Below are 26,687 nucleotides of genomic sequence, written 5' to 3' on the forward strand. Positions count from 1 at the left end.
GGACTTTGCGTTGGCCCTACAAGAGGCTGCAAAGACTATACATGCCTTGGATTAACAAGAGGTTGAGTGGATGGATGGAACGTTAATAGACCTGTTTGTGTGTCAGTTGTGCATGTGGAGATGGGAGCAACCAGCGAGCTCCTCCAAATTCAAAGAGATGGTTCTGCAGAACCTTGGGCAAAACCAGAGAAATGATGTTGACGGTGACACATCTGGGTGGAGTGACGATGACAGCTACAGGGAAACCATGTTGCTCAAAGAGCCAGATGGTCTAGCCCAAATGAGAGTGGTTCTTCAACAAGTGCAAGCCCCACCAGGGCCAGACCCTATTGAAACTCTCAATCAGAAGCTCATGGAAGTGACATTGAATCTCTCCCGAATGAGCCAGACATTGGAAGAGCTCAGCAGGGATCAAGATAAGAATCAGCCCAGGGAATGGCATCAAGTACGAGGTGGGTGGAGTTGTCCTCGTGGGATGTAGTAAGATAATCAGACTAACAATCCACCGATCAGTTCAACTCACATGGGAGCCCGATATGCAGAGGGTGTCGGCAGAGTTGCCATATTGAAAGGAATTGTCCTGCGGCCACTTTAAATGAGAAACTCCCATTGCACCGGACTGACCCTTGGGAGAGGAAACAGTAAGTGTTCCATTGCCATAGGAATGGTACAGATACGTCGGGGAATGTCCACATCTCAAGATCTGGATCAACGGAATCGAAGTGCCAGCTCTGTTGGATACTGGGTCACAAGTTTCAACCATTCGGGTCAAGGAGTTCCTTTAGCACTGGAACAAAGCTGCCATTGTATGCCCACCAACCACCTGGTCCCATCTACTGGTCAGCAATGTACAACACATCACTGCAGGGTTACTAGGAAGTGGACATGAAAATTGGAAATGCTACATTGCCCAGACAAGGATATATCGTCACCAGTACGCCTAACACTCACTTGCCTCCTATCATTCTGGGCATGAATATCTTGAAGAACTGCCCTGATGAACTAGTCGAAGCCTTGGGCAGGAGATTAATATAGCAGCCCCGGTGGAGAGGAGGGCCTTACAGCAGATGGTGCGCCTACTGGAGAGAGAGAGAAGAGATTCATCAACAGTTGAGGGGAAATTGGAAAGTCCAGAAACGCTGACCACCGGTCTATCTCATTGAGGCCAAACTCCGGGCATGTGGTGTGGAGTAAGGCGATAATCGGTCCAGGGGGCCGAGATTATGAGTTCTTGGTGGAGTCCTGTGACTGGGAGGGCCAACAACCCTTTGCTGTGGCAGTGGAACATGGGAGAGTGTCTGTACGCATCCTAAACCCGCTCCCCTATTCTGTCAGACTCCACAAATGCTGCCTGATAGCGAAAGTAAGCCTAGTTGATGTCCAAGACATTGTGGGGCAGAATGTGACCACAGATACTCAAGAAACAGCGACCAAGGGGTGATTGATGACGGGTCAAGAACCTCCATGGTGGGCTGATGTTCAGATCGGTGATGTCGATACCTCCGACCAACAAAAGGAAGGAGTGTTACAAGTAGAGTGACAGAATGCCACAGCTTTTAGCCGATATCCTTCTGATTTCAGAAAAGCCAAAAAGTGTACTATCACATTCCTACAGGGACGACCCCTCCTATCAAGGAGAGACACCGACCACTCCCTCCAGCCATGTATCAGCCTATAAGGAACATGATCACGGAAATGAAAGATGCATGGGTTATCAGGGAAAGTCACAGCCCATTGGCCGCCCCACTAGCGATCGTCAAAAACAAGGATGGCAGCCTTCGCTTCTGCGTTGATTACTGCAAGCTTAATGCGGCTACCCATAAGGATGCTTATCTGCTTCCTCGGATCAAAGAGTCTTTGACGGCCCTGAAGACTGCCGCATACTTTTCGACCCTCGACCTCACCAGTGGATACTGGCAGATTCAGATGGCCCCAGGGGACAGGGAAAAAATGGCCTTTACAACACCAGTGAGTCTATTTGAATTTGAAAAAAATGCCTTTCGGGCTTTGCAACGCACCTGCCATGTTCCAACACGTCATGGAACACTGTCTTGGAGAGCACAATTTTGAGATCGTCCTGTTGTACTTCGATGATGTAATGTTCTTCTCGAAGATCTATGAGGACCACTTACAAAATTTGGAAGAAGTGTTCCAGCAACTGATTAAATGTGGTCTGAAGCTTAAGCCGACGAAAATGTCACCTGCTCATGCCTAAAGTTCAGCACTTGGGCCATGTCATCAGCGCTGAGGGTGTGATGCCCGATCCTGAGAAAGTCCAAGTTGTTCAGGACTGGCCAGTACCCAAGACCATCAGAGATGTCTAAAGTAACCTGGGGTTCATGGGTTACTACAGATGCTTTGTCGAACACTTCGCCAAAGTGGCAGCCCCATTGCATGAACTGTTGAGAGGCCAAATTGGCCACAACAGAAGAGTATCCTCATTAGTACAGTGTGGCAAAGAACAGCAACAGGCCTTTCACCAGCTAAAGACCTCCTTGACAGAAGCCCCGGTATTGGCTTACCCTGATTACGAGCAGATGTTTCAAGTCTATACAGACACCAGCCACCGTGGATTGGGAGCTGTATTATCCCACGTGCAGAACGGGCGCAAGTGAGTGATCGCATATGCCAGTAGGGAAATACGCAAAACAGAACAGAATTGTGAGAACTACAGCGCTTTCAAATTGGAGCTACTTGCCCTTGTCTGGGCTGTCACCAAAAAATGTAAACATTATCTCGCTGCTACACTGTTTATCATCATGACAGATAACAACCTGTTGGCGCACCTGTCCACTGCTGGACTCAGAGCCCTTGAACAGAGATGGGTATCACGGCTCGCAATTTTCAAATACACCTTGACTTACAGGAGTGGGAAATCCAATGGCAATGCCAACGCTCAATCCCATCTACACACCGCCGATGTAGTGGAGCAAGGAGGAGACGTTGAGGAGGAGATAGAGGCCCCGGTCTTCAAGGCCTTGAGGAAGGGACAGACAGTCACCTCAGACCCTTTAGCTGTCACGGACCAACAGTTATCTAATAATCTGTTGTCCGAAGCCCCTGTAGTCGACTGGGAAGATATCCAGCAACAAGACCAATTGCTGAAGGAACTCACAACCACCTCCAGCTGACACGGGCACAACGTGCTGAATCTAATCCGGAGTTTGTAATATTACTGTGACATTGGGAACATCTTCATCTGAAACAAGGCATCATAGTATGGACCAGCATCAACACTGGCACTCACAAAACAGTGGACCAAATGGTTGTCCCCAGGAGCCAAGATACATTTCTGCTCACCGCCTACAATAACAAAACTGGACATTTCGGTACTCAAAAAACCGAAGTCATCTTGTGCACACGGTATTTCTGGATAGGTATGAGTGACAACGTGGAGAGATGGTGCCGGGGTGGGGCACCCAGATGCGCATCAGAAGGATCATTTGCATCCCATCAAGAGTCAATGCCGCCTTCAAATCGTCACCCTGGACCATGTGAAACTGGAGCCCAGTACCAGCGGATACAACTATGCCTTAACGATGACTGACCACTATAGTAAGTTCCTAGTGGCGGTCCCTGCAAAACATTTGACTGCTAAAACCACTGCTGAGCTATTCCTGAAACACTTTGCCAGGCCATGCGGGTATCTCGATTGTATACTGACTGATCAAGGGCCTGCCTTCGAGTTGCAGCTATTTCATGAACTGTGCTCCTACTATGGCTGTAAGAAAGCCCAAACGATGGCCTACCACCCACAGGGGAATGGCCTGTGCGAGTGAGCCAACCAAACCCTCATTGGGATGCTCAGAAGTCTACCTGCTGAAGACCGCGCCTGTTGGCCAGCCTTGTTACCCAAACTCATCTACCTCTACAATAATGCAGAACATTGCTCCACCGGTTTCACACCAAACTATCTTATGTTTGGTCATCAAGGAAAACTGCATCAAGACCTGGAGCTCACCTCCGTGCTAACTTCTCCTGCCACATCCCAAACTGACTGGGTCCATGAGCATCAACAGAGAATTGAAGCAGCCCGAGGACTGGTGGAGATATGGATGGAGACTGTGCGACACCACCAGGAAAGGAACTAAAATGCAACCATCCAGTCTACACCTCTACAAGTGGGTGACCTTGTTTGGAAGAAACAGAATCACCGTACCAGCAAGTTGGACACCATGTGGGAAAGCATACCTTATGTCGTTGTTAGTGTCCCGGAGGGAGGACGGTACACCTATGAGATCTGCTGAGGTCAGGACGAGCCCGTCAGTGTTATGCCCAGAGAACAGCTTAAGCCTTGCACCTCCAAAGTATTAGCAGAGATGGAAGATTCATCTGTGGCAGAAGGGTGGGGATCCTCAGGAGGCATACCCTTACGCAACCCCATGGACAACTTACTCTTTATGTGTGGTCCACCTGCATCGAGCTCAGCGCCCCATGACACCCTAGATCCCGTGGAAAATGGGCCCGTAGAGGGACAGAGCCGGCCCAGTACAGTCACTACCCATAGAGAGAACAGTATTCCCACTGTGGTAATTAGAAGGTTGGGATGCAGCAAAAAGGGCATTCCACCCTCCAGATACAGGGAATAAGCTGATACTAGATCTGTAAATTCATCTATGTTCAGAAATGTATATGCATGTTGATACCCAACTTGGTTATTTTTACCTAATTTATGACTGTTTGCAACTTGAAAGGCTGTGGTAAAGACTTTTGACAAGTTGCCCAATGCTGAGTACATGCAATCTTCTTGCGGCAAGTGAGAACTGGTTGACCGGACAGGCCGCAACTGGAAATGCATGAGACTCCAGGTACGCTAATGGAAATACCCAAGTATGAATTCTGCAAAGCGACCGATACCACATAGCGAAGATTTTATATTCTGTGGCTCCAGGACCTGATTCAACCACTAACCATATACAACTGCAGCCTTGTCCGAGGAGTATCTAGCTGCCCTCTGTGCCCCAGGCAGTGACGGGCCTAACATACATGCCAGCTGCCCCTGACCAGGGCATTTTAACCTTTTGCTGCCCGTGCATTAATCAGGAAACACTGACACATACTGTATGAACATATAAACGGCTGGTACCTGATGCACAGCACAGGATCCCAGACAACAGTCACAACACTTATCAGCAAGGTGAGGTATAGTTACAGTATATTGGCATGACGGTCCCCTTCCATCTATTTGTTGTTCAACCTCAGCAGTGCCAGACACTGATTGGTTGGCTCCGCTGTCAGTCATCACAAAGTGAGGGTCTGGATTTGGTGGCAGCTGATTTGCTGCCATCATTCAGGCCAGTTTAGAGGGAGGAGTGGCTATTGTCACCCTGTCACTGGAATAGTAATGAGCAGGGCATTGACACTGTGGCCATACAGGCTGCACTGCACCACTGCTACCACCGTACAGCCCGGTAAACATCAGATATCTCTTATATCATATTAGGTAGTATTGCACCTTCCTATATACCTTTTTCTATATACAGTATGTGATAGGTATAAATCAAGTTGACAGTCCACAGATATCTTCAGTGTATACTTGCTATTGCTTCTGAGGGCCTAATTCAGATCTGATCGCAGCAGCAAATTTGTTAGCAGTTGGGAAAAACCATGGGGGTCATTCTGACCCGTTCGCTCGCTGCTTTTTATCACAGCCGAGCGAATGGGTACCCACTGCACATGTGCCGGCGCCGCAGTGCGCCAGCACATGCCAGGCAGCTGAAGGCCGTAGCGGGCCTGCGATCGCCTCTGCCTGATTGACAGGCAGAGGTGGTCGCTGGGCGGGAAGAGGCGGAACGGCGGCATTTGGCCGCCGTTTCGTGGGAGCGGTCTGGCAAATGCAGGCGTGGCCAGACCATGCGGGGAGTTGCCCACAGCGGCTGCGTGGTGTCATATGCAGCCGCTGCGGGCCGGGGAGCGATGAGTACAGTAGCTCCCGGCCAGAACGCTAAAGCTGCGCTGGTCGGGAGCTACTCTGGAAGAGAAAAGACATTGCCGCTGTGCGATGCCTTTGCACTTCTGCGGGGGGGGGGGGGGGGGGGGGCGCGGCACTGACATGTGGGGCGGACTAGCCCTGTGCTGGGCATCCCCCTGCTTGTCAATGTGCATGATCGTAGCTGTGCTAAGTTTATCATCTCGGAATGAGGGCCCATGTGCACTGCAGGTGGGGCAGATGAAACGTGCAGAGAAAGTTAAATTTGGGTGTGGTGTGTTCAAACTGAAGTCTAAATTTCAGTGTAAAATAAAGCAGCCAGTATTTACCCTGCACAGAAACAACATAACCCACCCAAATCTAACTCTCTCTGCACATGTTACATCTGCCCCCCCTGCAGTGCACATGGGGGGTAATTCCGAGTTGATCGCACGCTGCCGTTGTTCGCTGCGTAGCGATCAGTGAAAAAAATGGCTAATCTGCGCATGCGTATGCACCGCAATGCGCACGCACGTTGTACGGGTACGAAGTCCTTTGTGGTTTTGCACTGGTTCTAGCGATGATTCCAATCGCACAGCTGATCGCAAGGAGATTGACAGGAAGAGGGCGTTTCTGGGTGTCAACTGATTATTTTCTGGGAGTGTTTGGAAAAACGCAGGCGTGGCCGGGCGTTTTCTGGCAGGGGTGCAGCGAGGGTGGTTTCAGTGGAGCTCATGCTCCAGGTAACTGCCCTGGGAAGGGCGCTGCAGCCGCAGTCCCACCATCACTGCTTCTGTGTGCACCAATACCCGGCAGCTCTCCTTCTGTGTATGTGCCACGTCTTCCTCCGTGCTGTGATACTGCAGGTAGAGACATCTAATTAATAAGGAAGTTTAGAATGCAGATGGCTGCCAGAGACACAGCATACAAAGTGACAGATTCTGTATAAGCTGGCAGATGAGAGACAAGATGGCATGTAGTGAAAAACAGGTCAATGAGATGCTGGAAGCCCCTGGCAGTGCCCTGTTGCTGCTGGTGACCAGGGCCGGTTCGAGCCCTTTTTGCACCCCGAGCAGGACATAGGGGTGTGGCTTCATACAGGGGGCGTGGTCAGTTATGCCCCCTGTACAGTAGTAGCGCCGCTGAAATGCTGAGCGGTGCGCGATGACATCATTGCGCACCGCCCAGCAAAGGTCCTCTCCACGAAGGGAAACTAGACACGCGTAGCGTCTAGTTCCCTTCGTGGAGAGGACCTTGGCTGGGCGGTGCGCGATGACGTCATCGCGCACCGAACAGTAAAGGTCCTCTCCACGAAGGGAAACTAGACACTATGCGTATAGTTCCCTGACGCCCTTCATAGCGGGCTAGCGGGAGGCACAGCACTGCAGTAGCGGATCTTGCCATGGTGTGGCGCCCTCCGGAAGGCGGCGCCCCGGGCAAAAGTCCTGCTGCCCGTGGCAAGATCCACTACTGCTGGTGACATATATCACCCTGCAATAGGAGCCAGCACAATCTGCCAGGAGCCTATACCCTGTCCTCTCCCAGGAGTCACCCAGCAGCAGGACAGTGCTCTTCACCATTTGCCTGAACCAAGGCCCTGGTCCTTGTCACATTCAGGCTTTAGCATCCTCTAGCATTAACCCTTCACCCTGCTAACCTGCTGGTACTCACCGGGCTTCTCCTCTTCAGAGTGACATTTTTCCAGAGATTCAGCTGGTGCCGGAAGCCCATGATCAGTAGTCTCCTGTCAGCTCCATGTTTTTCCCCTGTTCTTTACACCAAATACTTATGTAAGCAATTAGGAAAACACAGAATTTTCATCCACAATGCTGACAGCAGATACATTGTATCACCCAGTCAGCTTTAAGGAAGAGGAGCATGCAGGTTGAAAAGAAGAAGGCAAGTCAGAGTGAGCCGGGGAATAGGTTGACTATTGCAGTGACACTGGAGGATGGAGTGATAGGGCAGGAGGCTGTAGAGACAGGGGGCTGGAGTGACAGAAGGCAGGAGACTTGAGTTTTGGGCTGAAGGCTGGAGTGACAGGGGGCTAAATACTGGAGTGACAGAGGACTAATTGCAGGAGTGACAGGTGCAAGGAGGCTGGAGTGATAGAGCAGGAGGTTGCAGTTACAGGGGGCTAGAGACTAGAGTGACAAGGAACTGGAGATTGGAATGACAGGAGGCTGGATAGACACTGGAGGCAAGAGGCTGGAGTGACACGGGGCAGGAGGATGGAGTGACACAGGATAGGAAGCTGGAAAGACATGATGAAGGTGTAACAGGGCAGGCGGTTGTGGGGATATCAGGCAGGAGGTGACACAGGGGTCATGAATCTGATTGAACCTCTGTTATATGATGATGACATTGGTTATACTCCTACACAAACAAGCATCTTTCAGACCATGTGATCTCTTACATGAACAGATACATACATGTGCTCCGGGCACCATGGCTTCACGCTACACCTCTGTTTGCTGGGCGGGTATCTGACGTCATTACCGTGTCACTCGTCGCAGCAATCATCGCACAGGAAAAGTAACTACAGAGCTGGTCTTGTTTTGCACAAAATGTGTTTGCAGGCACTCTGCTGCACAGGCATTCGCACTCCTGCAAAGCGAAAAATACACTCCCCCGGCGGCGGCGACTATGCGTTTGTACGGCTGCTAAAAACTGCTAGCGGAATGACCCCCATGGTTTTTGCCATTTGCTAACAAATTGGCTGCTGCGATCAGGTATGAATTAGGCCCTGAGCTCTCCAACAGCAAATAGTTCCACGCATAACTTATACAGAGTATTTTTGTGTTAATTCATTGCTACTGAGCCATCATCTGCTATTTGTAGTATAGAAAGCAGCTTACACTTGTATCCAAAAGTAAAACGTCATCATATACTGTAGTGTTATCAGTGGCAGAACTAGAGAGTGGTGGGCCCAGGTGCAAGAATATGCTTTGCCCCCCCCCCCCAACGTTCCTAGCACCCCACACCCGACACAAACCCACAGAAGAAAAACAAGAGACTGTTAGTGCCTCGCTGCATTCTTTACTTGATTCTTACATAGCGCAGCAAATTCCATTGTGCTGTAGAATTGGAAACAGTGATAAAACAAAACTGGGTACAATATGCAGCAATAGAGGTAGGAGGGCCCTGCTCGCATGCATACTATAATATATATAGCCAGTGGTGCAAGTAGAAAAAATGTCTTAAAGGTACTGTGTGCACGCGCCAAAGGCATGCGCACCAAAAAAATGGGTGTTGCCAAATGCCACATGGGGCGTGGCCAATGAAAATGGGGGCGTGATACACATATGGGGGGCAGATACACATATGCCCCCCACAGTGCCAACTATGCTCTTACAGTGCCTGATATGGCCCTACAGTGCAGATACATAAATGCCCCATGGTGCCAGATACACAAATGCTCTATGGTACAAGATACACAAATGCCCCTAGCAGTGCCATATATGCCCCCACAGTGCCAGATACACATTGCCCCAGAGTGCCAGATACACATTGCCACACAGTGCCAGATATACATTACCCCAGAGTGCCAGATACACATTGCCCTAGAGTGCCAGATACAATTGCCCCAGAGTGCCAGATACATATTGCCCCAGAGTGCCAGATACACATTGTCCCAGAGTGCCAGATACACATTGCCCCAGAGTGCCAGACACACATTGCCTCAGAGTGCCAGATACACATTGCCTCAGAGTGCCAGATACATATTATCTCACAATGCCAGATACACATTGCCCCCAGTGCCAGACACATATTACCTCACAGTGCCAGATACACATTGCCCCCGAGTGCCCCCCCCCCCCCCCCCGCTGCTCGTGAAGTCCAGTTTCCAGTGGTGGGTATTTCAAATGAGGCGCTGGTTCATTAGCCAATCAGAGCTTGCTGACCGGCAGCCATTCAGGAGGCTAGGCTGCCAGTCCGCGAGCTCTGATTGTCTAACAAACCAGTGCCTCACTGAGATTCACCCCACCGCCGGAGACCGGACATCATAGAGAATTGAGGGGTAGGAGATGCGCTGCGCTCTCCTCCCCTCACACAGCAGCGGGCTGCAGGTATGGTGGTTGGCCTGGCGGTACAGCGTACCGCCTGGGAATTTCTTACCGGTACACCGTACCACCCCGTACCGCCATACTTGCAGCACTGTGTATAGCTCAGTCTTTATTAGTGACAAAGGCTATACATTCAACCCATGGGGCCGAATGTAATATAGTGCGAGATGACCGAAGCTCTGAGATTCCAGCTGAACTCATACGGTTTTTCAAAGTGACAGTCATTTACAAGGCAAAACTGAACTGGTTTTGTCTTGTAAATATTTGCTACTTGAAAAAAATGTATGGGTTCGACCAGAATCTTGGAGGTCCGACCATCTCGCACTGCATTTACATCCAGCCCATGATCTGAATTGTGCATAGCCTCTCACTAATGACGTGTGTGGAAATGGAATAAGGGAAACCCCTAACAGGTGGCAATGATGCAACTACTCAAGTTGCCAAATATAGAAAACAGACAGGAGATGCAACCAGGCACTTTTACTAACTCAATAATAAAAAGAAAAAATCTTCCACTGACACCCACAAGTGATGCTGCACTGAAGAAAACCACAGATTGATAAACATATATTTGAGTTTACACATATACACATAAAAAAACATGTAAACCAGTGCCGTAATTAGAAATTTTAGCGCTGTGTGCAAGAAACAGCTTTGGCACCCCTCCATATACAAAATAGGGCCAGTGCGCACTGTAGGCGCAATAAAAATATAGGGGTGTGGCTTCATGGGGAAGGAGCACGGCCATAGAGCTCCCTTTTACACATTATGGCAGGCAGAGCTCTTTTTTACACATTATGGCAGGCAGAGCTCCCTTTTACACATTACGGAAGCAGAGTCCTCTTTTTCCAAATTATGGCAACAGAGTCCCCTTTTTACACATTACGGCTGCAGAGTCCCCCTTTTTACACATTACGGCTGCAGAGTTCCCCTTATTACACATTACGGCAGGCAGAGTTCTCTTTTTACACATAATGGCAGGCAGAGTTCCCTTTTTACACATAACGACAGGCAGGGTCCCCCATTTTTATACATTAGGCAGGCAGAGTCCCCCTTTTTTACACATTACAGCAGCAGAGTCCTTCTTTTACACATTGGGCAGGCAGAGTCCCCTTTTTACACACAATGGCAGGCAGAGGCCCCTTTTTACCCATAACGGTAGGCAGAGTCCACCATTTTTACACATTAGGCAGAGAGAGAGAGAGAGTATTATACTTATCTGTGACCGGACAGCAGGCCTCCTCTCCTAAGTCCTTCTTCCTGCCCTACGCTGTGCTGTTCGCAGTGTAGGGCCTTTTTGGTGGGCTGGGGGCGGGCTGGGAGAGATGTCATTTCTCCCAGCACATGGTGGGGAGGGGGAGTGGAGGGAGGAGCTGCAACGCTGTGCTGCTTTGCTGGGACGAGACGTTCGCTAGAGCGGAGGAGATGGAAGAACCTCCCCTCCTCCCAGGCTGCCGCTGCACTTAGCTTTAAGAGAACAGGGGGACACTGGCGGCAGGCGTTGGTCTGTCGCCGATGGCGGCATACAATAAGTCAATGTGACTCAAGCCCAGCTCAGGTTTTCCTGCCTGCATCGATGATGTCATTGAGGTGAAACATCACCACCGGGAACGAATGGGACGTGCGTGCATTGTAGACACACATGCGCCCCATTCAAAGTGAACGGGAGCATCTCCGTGAGCTCGGCAGCATGCCGAGGCACAGGCGCACCTAGACATGCCATGCACCCCTGCCTCCAATGCAGCCACGCTCATCTGTATCTGACAGTGAGGATGTTGATGATGATGTTGTTTGTGTAAGTCAGCCAACAGTGCCTGCAGTTGTTGACTGTGATAAAAAAAAAAGCCATTGCGATGCCTGGGCATAAGACCAAAAAATCCACCTCTTAGGTGTAGAATTATTTTCCCACAAATCCTGACAATGATTCTACTCCATTTGTGAAGCCAAAGTTAGTAGAGGTAGGGACGTTAGAAGTCTGGGCACCTCCTCCATGTTAAGTCATTTGCGGTAAATTCATGAAATTTATTTTACAAGATCATAATGTAATTAACACCCTCATCATCCTCCTCCTCATTAGTGATCGGTGGTAGTCTTTCCAGAAAAAATGATTGTGGGGGCGCAAACAAAGCAAGCACTTCAGCCACAAAAATGTCAGTCTCTGTTACTGAAGTGCTTGGTTTGTTACACTGTGCATGTCCTTTTTTAATATGCAACATAAGGGTGGGAGGGAGCACCCAAGGACAATTTCATCTTGCACCACTTTCCGTTTCTGCAGTGTGGCAATGTTTAATAGAATAGAATATTGTGAGCTGTGAGGTGGTCAAAAGTGACTGTAAATGAGTAGAACTGAATGCCATTGAGGTTAATAATACTGTAGGAACAAAAACAGGCCAACAGTCTGTGATTTTAGCTGTTTTTGTGATATTTTCTAAAAAAATACAGATCCAAAATCAAAAACCACAAGGGCAGTTGGGGCAATACCAGTACAGATCCAAAACACGAAGGAGATACAGATCCAAAACCAAAACCCATGATTTAGGCTGGCTCACATCCCTAGTAATTATTTTTTAACAATGGATTAGCTCTTTCTCGGACAAAGTACAGCATGTGTTTACGGCAACGGGTCATACAGAGTGACAAGCTGAAATGTTATAAACCAAAAATTATCAACAGGTCAACAAGAGGCTTAAATATTCTCCCAGTGTTATAAAGCAAATGATTATCACCAGGAGAACAGAGAAGAGAATACTGGACCAGCTCCCTGTGTACTCTCTACGCTGTACAGAAATCACAGTAAGAAACGTGTCCGTCTCTTTACTGTGCTGTCTGGCGTGGGGCAGGTGCTCTTTCTGGTGTATGAGTCCAGGGGTGCTCTGTCTGCTGTATCTGAAAGGGGTGCTCTGTCCAAGGCCGTAACTAGGTGTGTGCGGAGGGGGCACTGCACCTGGCATTGCGATCGCTGCCGCTGTAATGCTCCAGTCTGAATTACCCCCTGGATGTGTGGCTGCACACTACATAGATCTGTTTGATTAGGTTTGAATACTGGGTATGGCAGTATATTGAAATGTGTTATTTAATAAAGGACGTTGTAACTGAATAACAGCGAGCTCTCAAGTTAAGTGCATAAATGTGGTATAAAGAGGATTTGTGTCAAAATCCATTTTCTTGCAGTGGTCTATAAATGTTATTATTTGTATTAATTATAAGGGGCATCATAGCATGGGCTTTCTCTGGGATCAATCTCATCATGCCCCTTCCCTACGAGGCATGCGCCTAATGTCATTATTGAAGGGGGCGCCAATTTTCTCTCTGGCACAGGACACCAAAAAGTCTAGTTACGGCTCTGGCTCTGTCTGCTGTATCTGAAAGGGGTGCTCTGTCTGCTGTATCAGTCCAGGCGGGGTGCTCTGTCTGCTGTATCAGTCCAGGCGGGGTGCTCTGTCTGCTGTATCAGTCCAAGCGGGGTGCTCTGTCTGCTGCATCAGTCCAGGCGGGGTGCTCTGTCTGCTGCATCAGTCCAGGCGGGGTGCTCTGTCTGCTGCATCAGTCCAGGCGGGGTGCTCTGTCTGCTGCATCAGTCCAGGCGGGGTGCTCTGTCTGCTGCATCAGTCCAGGTGGGGCGCTCTGTCTGCTGCATCAGTCCAGGCGTTGTGCTCTGTCTGCTGTATCAGTCCATGGGTGCCCAGTCTACTGTATCTGAAAGGGGTGATCTGTGAGTCCATCCATTGGCTGCACCCCAGTGTAAAATTAAAATAATAAAGGCTAAACGCAAAGAGCTTATAATTATAATTATATATATTTTTTATTGTTTGTGCTGTACCCCAGTGTACTATACAATTTTTATTTAATTTTCATAAGTATTGTGACACTGCCGGTTAGACTGCAGTAAATTATTACTTCGTACTCATACACGTATTGTGCAACACTGTTTGTGAAGGTCAACCGCAGTGTTTGATCATCATTTTTGTCGCACACACGTATTGTGTATTGTGTGCCGTTGTGGGTGAAGGTGGTACCACAGTACAGGTTGAGTATCCCTTATCCAAAATGCTTGGGACCAGAAGTATTTTGGATATCAGATTTTCTCCGTATTTTGGAATAATTGCATACCATAATGAGATATCATAGCTATGGGACCCAAGTCTAAGCACATAATGCATTTATGTTACATACACACCTTATATACACACAGCCTGAAGGTCATTTTAGCCAATATTTTTTATAACTTTGTGCATTAAACAAAGTGTGTCTACATTCACACAATTCATTTATGTTTCATATACACCTTATACACACAGCCTGAACGTCATTTAATAGATTATTTTTAATATTTCTCTGTATTAAACAAAGTTTGTGTACATTGAACCATCAAAAAAACAAAGGTTTCACTATCCCATTCTCACTCAAAAAATTCTGTATTTTGGAATATTCCGGATTTCGGAATATTTGGATATGGGATACTCAACCTGTAGTATATTCTATTTCCTGCTCAAACACATATTGCGCAACACTGTTGGTAAAGGTCAACCACAGTGTTCAATTACTATTTCTGCTGCACTCACGTATTGTGTGACACTGTGGGTGTAGGTGGTACCACAGTATATTATATTTTATTTCCTACTCATGCACGTATTGTCAAAGTCGGAAAAATATCATGCTACACGTTGCCATATATTCCCCATGCGCTTGCCCACTGCATGTGCACATTCTCTCCCGTGCGTGCGCATATTTGCAGTTGCGCGACGGCGCCTCCTCGGCCATGCGCTCGAGCGCATGGTATGTGCATTTACGGTAGAGTTTGTGTGCGTCTAGCGGGCGACTCAATCGTTACATAGTAGGTATTCCTCTTTGCATGATACGAAGTGTCAGATAGGATTTGAGCAGTGGTGTTTGGTACCTAACTAAAGAACATTTTATTAGAAACAATCCGGTGCTGGTTAGGTAAAGATTAATCGCTCCTGCATATAGTTATGTCCATTAGTAGTTTCTGGACATTTATTCATTGTCCATGTGTTGGAAATCCTGAGTTTCCCTCCCACCTGAGCAGTCTGGAATAGTCACAGCCCACCTGTTCAAACAAACCTATGACCTTTTGTTGTAATATGAAGACAGATTCCTGTGTCCAATGAACAATGAGATGGTAGGGCCCTTTGTAGTGTACTGTATGTAGTGTATATAAGAACAAGCCAGCCTGAAGCAGCTCAGTCTACTCCACACAACGGTTTTCATCATTGACAAACCAGGAGCTGGTAACCAGGGATGCGCAGCGAATCGTTCCCCAGTGTGTAAGTTATTCTCTGTAACCAACTTGTTCCCTGTTTGTATTTGCCATATTCTCTCTCTCTCTGTTATTGTATAAGATTGTGACGCTATTGTATATTTATGTGTAGTTAGTCTGCTTAGATATTGATGTTAGACTGTAGTGTATGAACTGTTAACTGTTTCCCCCTTTTTACATCAGCTAGACATTTTTAGTAAAGGTGTTGGAACCTCAGCAGGGTGTCTGTGTGTTTCTAGCTAGTACAAAGGGTTTCTGTGTATTTCAAATCACTCAAACAGCTTGCTTATATATCCAGGTTAACCAGTTGTATATCATGACAGTGTTACAATTCTAAGGTTTACAGTGTAAGCATATTCTGTGTTTAAAGTTTATAAAAGTACTGTCTGTGTGTGCGCTCGCAGTGTGTATTCCATACACCCAGCGCAGTGTGTGTACGTTACTTGCGTACCATGTGTGAGGCCTTCATACGCAAATAGCGTATGAAGTGCGTAGCACGTGCACGAGGTTTAGCGGCCACTATGGCTACACGGTATTAGTTTATAGCTAATGTTAAAAGGTAGACATCTGACTCTATCAATTGGGGGCAAGTCCGGTCCATCTCATATCCGCAGTCAGGCGAAAATGCGCAGACTTTATCGATCAGCAAAGGGAGGAAAGGTAGTATCTTGTAGTGCTGATCAGATGAGAGTCTGCGTCTGATTCTTTTGGCTTGTAGGGATGCTGGTGGAATCCGAGGAAGGTAGGAACATTAGGCTATTGTCTTTGTAAATCTGGTTTTTATTTCTATTTGGTGCCAACTGCACACGCAGATTGGACGGCTTGTCTGTTTAAATAGGTTTAAAAGTATTTTTAATCACTCTGCAAAGCGTGATAGTTTTTACCCAGGCTTAAAAATAACTTCAGGGGCTGGCATGATGATTTTCTTTGTGACAAAAGGAGCCGCATGGTCTGTCCTCCATTTTGTGTAAACCTCATGGAGGTGGAAGGGGGAGGAGCAGCGGCCATTTTGGGAAGGTCAATTTTTTTCCCTAAGCGGCTGATATTCAGTTGACTCAGGAAATAATCAGCCATCCATTGTCAAAAAGAAATCATCATTTAATGAGTTTTTTTTAAATGCATTTGTTTAGTCCATGTCATGGTCAATCATGAGTGGTTCAGATAGAGTTTGATAAAAGTTAATAATAAAATAAATATTTGATTTAGGAAATACACAAATAAAACAAAGTAGTGGGTTTTTTTTTTTTTGGTCACTGTCTCCATTCAAGAGCCTATTTAACTCTGCTACTTGTAAGATGGGCCATTGAAATGCAAATGAACCTGTGTAACAGGGATTTGGGTTTTTTCTCTCCCAGCAGTGAAAGAAATCGCCTTCACAGAGTTAGTTAAAAAGCACATTCATATGCAAATTAGAAGCACTGAATAAGATCTCACATAAGTAATAGTGATTAGTACATATATGTAATATCTATATGTGCGTACTTACATCAATGTATGTTATTAGATGAATTTAGAATTGCATGTTCATTTGTGTAATTTTCACATCTCACTTTCCTGTTTGCCATTTATCATTGATAACGTGCTGAGAAAGATGTGTTGCTATGTGTAGTTAAAAGTAAAAAATAATACGTAAGGAAGTAATTTGTAAAACACACACACGGCTTGCCTAAGATACAAGGAAGTTCTGTGTGGTGTTCAGTAGATGATTACAGTTAAAGGTCATTTACATTGATAAACGTGTTAGTTGTGTTACTGTGGACATACCTGGCTTGCGTACATGTGTCTCTAACAAGGGGCAGAACGAGCGTACGCGACGCAAGGGCTGACGCACGGAGCGTATATTACGCAATGGAGCATCTGGGTACGCCCACATAATACAAATAACACGATAATATTGTTTAAGTAGGCGATATGGAGGCAACGCGATAATAGCGCAAATCAATCTCAGTGTCCAAAATTTTAAGCTAATAGATCCTTCTCTAGTTGCAACTCCTCTAGGGCTAGGCTGCGATACTGAATGAAAGGGATTTCTGTACAGAAACGAAAGTAAAGAGTATATGAGGAAAGAGTGTGTAAATAAAGGTATTATTTTATGTGAACCCAGAAATCGGGATCCCGTCGGAGACCACATCAGGTGAGTGGACACTTGGTGGCGTGGGACTGGCTTGCCCGCGTTAACATTATACAAGGTAAAAGGAGCAAGTAGTATCCGCAGACAAAAGGACTGCGAAGGTTTAAGCGCAGCCCGGGGGGGGGTTTGCGTAGCACCCATATAGACACAAGGAGAGCTCCGGCTGAAGGTTTCGCAGCCTAAACAACCGATTCCGTTGGTCGTACAGCGTATAAATATTAAGTTACTTACGCGCAGTGCGACTGGACCGCACGTAATTGTGTGCATTAGTTTGTTACCTTGATACCCATTAAAATTTACTGTGGGATCATAAACGCTATTTGTACATTCTAACGTGATTTGTGTAGGTTTTTGTTATTTTAAGGGAGTTTCGCTGCTCACTCAGTAAATCTCCAACAACCAACACTTACTGGGGAGGGTAGCATACTCCCACACGCCCCAGTAAATAGAGGTTACAAAAAGATCCCGCGAATTGGGTACGACCAGTGGTGGGCACATTGCTGGAACTTGTATTGGCCAATTGGGGCGTAAAGTGAGTGAAGGCACTAGTTGAACTTTCACCGTCGCCTTACCGCGGGCAACTTGGTTTGTTTGTAAGAATTCGCTGAGACAGCAATATCTGCAAACGATGGGGGCCAGTTGCTCAAAGAAGGGACGTCCAACAAGGGTTCACGTTGGTATTTGTTGGCCCAAAGGGTCAGCACGGTATATAATGTGTGAAAAATACGGATCACACACACAGATATTATGCAAAGAATGGGAAAGAATGACTGTGCATGACGGGGAAAAGTTCCCACAAGTAGGCAGTTTTAGCCCAGAGGTGTTACAAAATCTAAGGAGAAGGATATGTCTCATTAAATCTGCAAAGAGACGGATCCAACATTATGATTGTTTACAGTTATGGCAACGGGAAGGTGAGAGACAAGGAGGATTAGCTTGCACAGCTGACTCTCATGTTGGTAAGAAAAATATGTCAGCAAGGGAGAAGGTGGTTACAGAGAGTGGCACACTGGTGTATGATAAAAATGCACTTAGCAACTGTATTATTGATGATAAGGATAAGTGTAACAAATGTCACAATGATAAAAGTAAAACTGTTAAATGTACAACTGTTAACCCGTGCAAGTTGCACTCCATGTTAAACTTCCCTCAGGATTACCAGCAAGAAAGTGAGCCCAGCACGATGTCGGCACCTTTTCCAGCAGCCATCCTACAAGACATCCAGGTGGACGCGACCAAATCGGTAAAGGCAGTAATCAAACCCCCTAACGGAGGGTCAGGTGAGGTCGTGTCCACAGGTACGTACGGTGTTATATATCACGCACAAACAAATGTACCTCATATTGTAGAACCAACACAAGATGATGTAGTTGAATTTAATCCTTTCAGGGTGATCACAGTCCCCAATGGGAAGACTGACGCTCAGGGAATCATTCCCGTCAAGGACAGTGCAATGCGCCGTCTCTGGTCGCGGATGGAATTGAGAGCAATTATGTCTGCATTCCCTGATCCTAGGAAAGATCTAGTTGCATGTCAGAGGTTTTTTTAAAGAACTAGGAAACTCCACAGAATCCACCAACAAAGATTGGCGGACAGTGCTGAGGGCATGTTTGCCCTCCAGTGTTGACCCTGCGAAATTCATTACTGATTGTAAATTAGACACAGAAGTACCTCAAACGGAGGAACACAATCAGGAATGTATTAAGCAGATCAACCGACAGTTAGGAGTATATTTCCCAGCCGTTGTCGAATGGAACCAAATCTTCTCCATGAGACAAAACGAAGGGGAAAGTACTTCTAATTATTTCCATCGGGCATTGCAGGACATGGCTAAGTATACAGGGATAGAAAACATCAAAACAAATGTGAATCATAGAGCGATAGCGGTTAAGGTATTAATGAATGGTTTAAAGGAAGTGTTGAAAACAAGGGTACAGACCACCAACCCAAACTGGAGAAATATCTCGGTAGCTGCATTAAGAAAGTCCGCTGTTGGGCATGAGCAAAACATCAGCAAGCACAGGGAAGCACAGGGAGGTAAGAAGCCTCAGATCCCTGTGGGTAAGTCAAAAGTGATAAGGTGTTATAATTGCCAGAAGGAAGGTCATTATGCACGAGATTGTAGGTTTAAAGAACCACAAAAGGTATATCAACCCCCTAGACAAGAACAAGAGCAAAGTTGTGACACACAAAATTGTAATCAGGGATCATATAGGAAGAAGTTTGAGCTACACCCATAAGATGTAGTCAGGAAAGGTGATCATTAGGACTGATAGTAAGCCTGAGGTTACAGTTAATGAAATTGGGAGGTCAGTTCCTTGTAGACACAGGAACGGCCGGGTAAAACGTTGTAATTTATCTGTAAGTGTTTCTTTTCCCCATCTCTGACGTTCATCGGCAGAACTCAAACATCACATAGCTACTTGGTCTTTGCAGAAGTCTACCTAACCCCAGTGTGACCTACTGACATCGGCGTGTCCTGGCCAGGCATAAAAGGGTGGAGTGTGGAAATACTGGTGGGGAGGGGACCGCGCAAGGACACCAGTGGATATGTTGGTGTGACAGTCTGATGGTGAACGGAAGATCTGATAATGTTTTTTTTTCTGTTTTTTTGTTGTTTAATGTAACATATGTATGAATTGTTCTCTCTCTCGTTTGTTTTTTTCCTCTTCTCTCACATGTTCTCATGTTTTAAAGATGGTATGTCACACATCAGTTAGACAAATGGTAATGCAAGATTTTTGCTCCTTACAGAAAGATCGCAGATTTGGAAGGAATATTGTATCACCAGAATGTTCGTTTGGAAGACTGAGAGACAGCACCTTTGAGATGACAGCAGAGCAAGAAGAACAACAAGACTAGAGGACATAAGACATCGTAACATTTTTCTTTCCCCTCAAAGTATTTTTTTTGTACCCCCATTACAAATTTCTCTTTCTCCTCCTGTAAGATGGACTTGCCCCAAGAGACTGTGATATGGATTTTCCTGTTGACCATGATGTTGACCAGAGCAGTCTGTTTCGGTGAGAGTACCATGGAGGTCGAAAAAGGATCTAGAATGGAATCTGATGACCAGGATGGAGGCGTAGTTTTCCAAGAGCAACATAATCACTGAGTAAAGGCGAGTACCAGAAAACGATCTAGCAGCCATGTTATTTATAGACATTGTGAAGGATTGTTAGCTGAAGAGAACTGCATCTGTAGGCATTGCGACAGCATAGTTGAGGATGGGTGCATCAAGAAATGTCAGTCCAGTTTTAATATCCACATGGACCGGCATCCATTGAGTGACTATCACTCCTTAGTGGGTAAAGTGTTAAATCAGACAGACTGTTGGGTATGCTCTCAAGTACCTCAAGGCCATAGCAAATCAGGACTAGTACCATTCCCTTTAACTGTAGGAGAGGTACTTGAGCTAAGTGGTGGGAGGCCGGTGGACAGGAGGTTTAATATCTCTAGTCCTCCTAGTTTGAAGCTCCACCAATATCATGTGGATAGATCCTTAGTGTGCTTTAACATTTCCAATCACCGAAAGCCGGGAAATTGGGAAGTGTCATGGAGTAATCAAACCATGACATTTTCACACAGAGCCGACAGAATGCCCATAGACACAGAACTTATATGCCAGATAGCCGACCATAGAAAATTTTTCCGGTATAGGTACACTTTAAGAAGTAGGGCCATGCGAGTTGGAGAAGTATCACCAGGGTACTGTGCATAGATCGTACAAACTGATACGTGTACTAAACAGATGGGAGAATTAGGATTAGGAGATTTCACATGGAAAATTTGTAACATGGTAATGTCATACTCCGTCCCATATGTTCTCCCCGATGATGCATATTTCATATGCGGGAGGAAGGCGTATAGGTTCCGCCGCCCCAAACTCAGAGGGATCATGTTATATTGGAAAAGTACTGCCTGAAGTAATGACTGTATCCCATATCAAAATGAAAGACATTCACCGTGGTGCCCAAGCTCCTTATACTCACACTCATTATGAGCACATCGTTAAACGGCACCTGATAGAGAGGACAGAGCATTCGGCCTCTGATCTGATCCATGAATCCACCGGGATTCAAGTCCTACTCGCGCTAGATATCACTCGTACCGCCAGAGGAGTGCTAAACTATAGATATATATCTGCACTTGCAAATTTATTAGACAATATCACCGAAATGTATGACGACACATTCAGGTACACTGGGAAAGAGTTACAAGCCTACAAAACAGAACTAGTTCAGCATAGGATGGTTCTCATTTACCTCACGGCAGTGACAGGCGGGTATTGTGTTACCCTAGCGACTCAGTATGGAATAAAGTGCTGCACGTACATTACAAACAGCACAGAGGACCTAGCCGAGGTCATAGACCAAAAGATGGATGACATTTTGCAATTAAAGTGGGAGTTCCGAAGGAGACATAATCTCCCTCTCGCCGCTGTGGGCAATGAGCTGACCGGTTGGGTGTCATGGTTGAACCCACGAAATTGGTTCTCGGGCTTAGGAGAATGGGCCCAAGGTGTTATAATGAATGTAAGAAAATTTCTTTTGTGTATTCTGGGAGTCGTCATATTGGTCGGATTGATATTTAGATGCGTTCGGATTTTAACGAAGTGTAAAGGTAAAACCAGAGTGATGAGTTTAAGGAGCGAAGACACTATAATAACAACCAATAATTTGATTTATGACCCAACGATAGAGACAATGTTGTGATGAAAATGCGATTCCACGGTCCGTTTCTTTCACCCGTTTCTCCTTTGTTTTCCTCCAAGGTACAAAGACATCAGCTAGGAAGAAGAATTTGACAACCTCTTTTATACAGACCATTGATGGACTATACCACAGACCCCCAATATCCCTAGTGACTTTAAATTTTTACGATAGCCCAAATACTTTAGTGACTGTAATTTTCTGGACAATGGAAAAGCTTTTGTCGCCATTTATAGCAAAAGCATCGAGAGACATCAGACAACATGTACATCAAGACAAGACATCAGACAAGACCTCAATCGGCGAATGCATATTAAACTCACATAGTTTATGACTGCATTTGTACTAATTACTTCTTATCTTCACCTCTACAACCTTCAGGTAATGACACACATAGTCGATAGGGAATGTAGACACAGATATCAGCACTCACATACCCCCCCATTCATGTATCATCAACTAAATGTGCTCCCCCATTTGTTGCAACCAAAAGCCGAAAAGAGCTCGGTAAAGTTTGACAGCCCGTCCACAGACCCTTGATATGGGATAAGAAGGAATTCAAATGTATACTTCGCAACAGGGCCGTAACTACGTGTGTGCCAAGGGGGCTTGGCACACAGCGCAGTTGCCCTGGGGGCGCAACGGCCAGCGGCATGTAATGAGTCAAATTGACTCATTACATGCCGCCTCTGTGTGAGCCGTGCGCCGCGCTGGAGGAGAGAGCTGCAGCGCCGGGTTCAAGGAGGAGGAGGGAGGGGGAGCAGTGAGCTGCAGCAGCGCTATTTGATTGGTAGTAAGCGCCGCTGCAGCATCCCCCTCTCCTTCTGTATTGGCTGCCCGGCGCTGCTATGGATGCTGGGATGTGGTTCCTTCATGCGGCGCGCACTGCCCCTGTCTTACATGGGGGGGGGCGCCACTGTCGTTTCTTGCACACAGCGCTAAAATGGCTAGTTACGGCACTGCTTCGCAATACCTCGAAGCTTGATTTAAAACACGTACGGCACGATGATACATGACCCCTCAAACATGGATTCATACACACATGCTTCTACTATCTCACTAGGTCATACCTTTTTCCCACCTTCTCCTCTCCTCCCTTTTCCCAATCTTAAAATGGTATTTACATGATGACATATATTTTTCTTTTGTTTGAACTGTTTTAGGAAGTGGCAGTTGTTGATGACTGCCAAAGGGTGGACTGTCAAAGTCGGAAAAATATCATGCTACACGTTGCCATATATTCCCCATGTGCTTGCCCGCTGCACGTGCACATTCTCTCCCGTGCGTGCGCATATTTGCAGTTGCGTGACGGCGCCTCCTCGGCCATGCGCTCGAGCGCATGGTATGTGCATTTACGGTAGAGTTTGTGTGCGTCTAGCGGGCGACTCAATCGTTACATAGTAAATCTAAATAGTATGTTTTATAGATAATGTTCCCCTTAATAATAACTGAAAGTTTGTTTATTGTGACTGGTCCCTGGACAGAGGTATTCCTCTTTGCATGATACGAAGTGTCAGATAGGATTTGAGCAGTGGTGTTTGGTACCTAACTAAAGAACATTTTATTAGAAACAATCCGGTGCTGGTTAGGTAAAGATTAATCGCTCCTGCATATAGTTATGTCCATTAGTAGTTTCTGGACATTTATTCATTGTCCATGTGTTGGAAATCCTGAGTTTCCCTCCCACCTGAGCAGTCTGGAATAGTCACAGCCCATCTGTTCAAACAAACCTATGACCTTTTGTTGTAATATGAAGACAGATTCCTGTGTCCAATGAACAATGAGATGGTAGGGCCCTTTGTAGTGTACTGTATGTAGTGTATATAAGAACAAGCCAGCCTGAAGCAGCTCAGTCTACTCCACACAACGGTTTTCATCATTGACAAACCAGGAGCTGGTAACCAGGGATGCGCAGCGAATCGTTCCCCAGTGTGTAAGTTATTCTCTGTAACCAACTTGTTCCCTGTTTGTATTTGCCATATTCTCTCTCTCTCTGTTATTGTATAAGATTGTGACGCTATTGTATATTTATGTGTAGTTAGTCTGCTTAGATATTGATGTTAGACTGTAGTGTATGAACTGTTAACTGTTTCCCCCTTTTTACATCAGCTAGACATTGTTAGTAAAGGTGTTGGAACCTCAGCAGGGTGTCTGTGTGTTTCTAGCTAGTACAAAGGGTTTCTGTGTATTTCAAATCACTCAAACAGCTTGCTTATATATCCAGATTAACCAGTTGTATATCATCACAGTGTTACAATTCTAAGGTTTACAGTGTAAGCATATTCTGTGTTTAAAGTTTATAAAAGTACTGTCTGTGTGTGCGCTCGCAGTGTGTATTCCATACACCCAGCGCAGTGTGTGTACGTTACTTGCGTACCATGTGTGAGGCCTTCATACGCAAATAGCTTATGAAGTGTGTAGCACGTGCACGAGGTTTAGCGGCCACTCCGGCTACACGGTATTAGTATATAGCTAATGTTAAAAGGTAGACATCTGACTCTATCAGTATTGTGCGACACTGTTGGTGAAATTAATCTGCAGTGTTTGATTACTATTTCATACTCATACATGTATTGAAATTAAATCGCAGTGTTTGATTATTATTTCATACTCATACACATATTTTTGCAACACTGTTGGTGATATTAAACCGCAGTGTTTGATTACTATTTCTGACTCATACTTGTTTTGTGCAACAGTGAAGGTAGTACCTTTTTTGTACAAATTGTGGTGTGTGCTGTACCCCACTTCATTTGTATTTGTGGATAGAGATGGTGGACGAACAATTGAGAGGAGAGCAGGAAGCACATACTAGTGCTGCAGGTGCTGCCACCAGTCATTATGATACAAGTTAGTCAGCGTTATCTACTAAGGCAGATGCCAGGGGCATAGAGGGCTTAAGTCAGGGCATGTAAAATTATTTAATTTTACAGTGGAAAATAAAAAAACATCAAAAGGAAAGTTAGCTGTAGAGGCAGTAAGACAATGAAGTTCCATAAACTAGGTACTGTAACCTTAGCCTTTTGACAGTCTTGCTGGTCCCACTTGGCAGAACCCTAACAGGGCACAAGACAGGTCTTCATAGACCATGATTTATGCTGTTTTTAGTTAAAAGATTTGTTTCCTTATATAAAACCTATGCTTTGTTTTCCCTCTCTAGATTTTACAATATACATGATCGCTATGGACCCCGTCACAATTCTTCTGTCTGTTTTTGTCATCCTCTGTTTGGCCAATGTTTTTAACAATCGGAAACAACAGAAGAACAAGAAATTTCCCCCAGGACCAACAACCTTACCCTTCATTGGGAATATGCACCTGATCAACAGGAGAAAACCTCATAATACATTTATAAAGGTAATACTCTACTTGTAATTAATTACTACTATATCGAGTGGTTTTCTATAATAAAAAACTTTACAAATCCCCTTCTTTCCCAGCAATAGTATGGTCTATTCAGTGTGGTCCTCCTGACACTTACCTATAGCTGGGATGTCTGCTGATGACCCCTGTTGCTACTTACAGTAGGTCCCCCACATAACACATCTGCACATTAGTATTTTCTATGGAGCTGAGAGACCTGAATCAAAAGACTACCATTGTAAAACCTCTTTAAAATGAAAGGGTATGTCCACACTTTGTTGAATATAAGGCTCAATAATTTAGCTTATATCTTGGTGCAAAATCTGTACTAAAAGATACAAATCAGAAACCTACATTCATAATGTAAATTTGGGCCTAATTCAGATTTGACCGCAACAACAAAAATTTTCTCCGATGGGCAAAACCGTGGCGGTCATCCCGAGTTGATCGCTCGCTGCAGATTTTCGCAGCGCAGCGATCAGGTAAAAAAAAGGAAAACCCGCGCATGCATGGGTACAAAGTGCATCGTTGCTGTGCAATGGATCTAGCGAAGAATCCATTTGCACAGCCGATCGCAAGGAGATTGACAGAAAGAGGGCGTTTATGGGTGGCAACTGACCGTTTTCTGGGAGTGGTAGGGAAAACGCAGGTGTGTCCGGGCGTTTGCAGGGCGGGTGTCTGACGTCAATTTCGGCACCAAGAAATTGCATAAATTTTTTTGCAGAGCTCGGCTGCACATGCGATCGCACAATTGCAAAGCGAAAATACACTCCCCCGTGGGCGGCGACAATGCGTTTGCACGGCAACTAAAAGTAGCTAGCGAGCAATCAACTCGGAATGAGGGCCATTGTTCACACACACACACACACACACACACACACACACACACACACACACACACACACACACACACACACACACACACACACAAATTTACCAAATCCTAGGATGTGCTCAAAATCTCTAATTGAAACCTGGACTTAGGACCTTATTCAACTTCAATCGCAATGCTGTGAAAACACAGATCAACCGATCATAGGCTGTCTGTGCATGCAAAAATGTGGGGTCAAAAATGCGATTGCATCCCGAGAGGATTAGAGATGAGCAGGTTCGGTTCCTCGGAATCCGAACCCCCCCGAACTTCAGCCTTTTTACACGGGTCCGAGGCAGACTCGGATCTTCCCGCCTTGTTCGGTTAACCCGAGCGCGCCCGAACGTCATCATCCCG

The 26,687-nt window shown here is 46.0% G+C and overlaps 1 protein-coding gene across 1 annotated transcript in view; it reads left to right on the forward strand.

Annotated features, from left to right (window-relative positions):
• LOC134910837 (uncharacterized) overlaps positions 1-26,687 on the forward strand; it is a 239,741-nt gene that overhangs the window by 98,611 nt on the left and 114,443 nt on the right. The window contains exons 12-14 of the mRNA XM_063919221.1: positions 107-452; positions 12,667-12,768; positions 25,257-25,453. Coding sequence (XP_063775291.1) covers positions 107-452; positions 12,667-12,768; positions 25,257-25,453 — 645 coding nt within the window. The remainder of the gene's footprint in view (positions 1-106; positions 453-12,666; positions 12,769-25,256; positions 25,454-26,687) is intronic.

This window comes from Pseudophryne corroboree, chromosome 4 (genome assembly GCF_028390025.1).
Source record: "Pseudophryne corroboree isolate aPseCor3 chromosome 4, aPseCor3.hap2, whole genome shotgun sequence".
Taxonomy (NCBI): Eukaryota; Metazoa; Chordata; class Amphibia; order Anura; family Myobatrachidae; genus Pseudophryne; species Pseudophryne corroboree.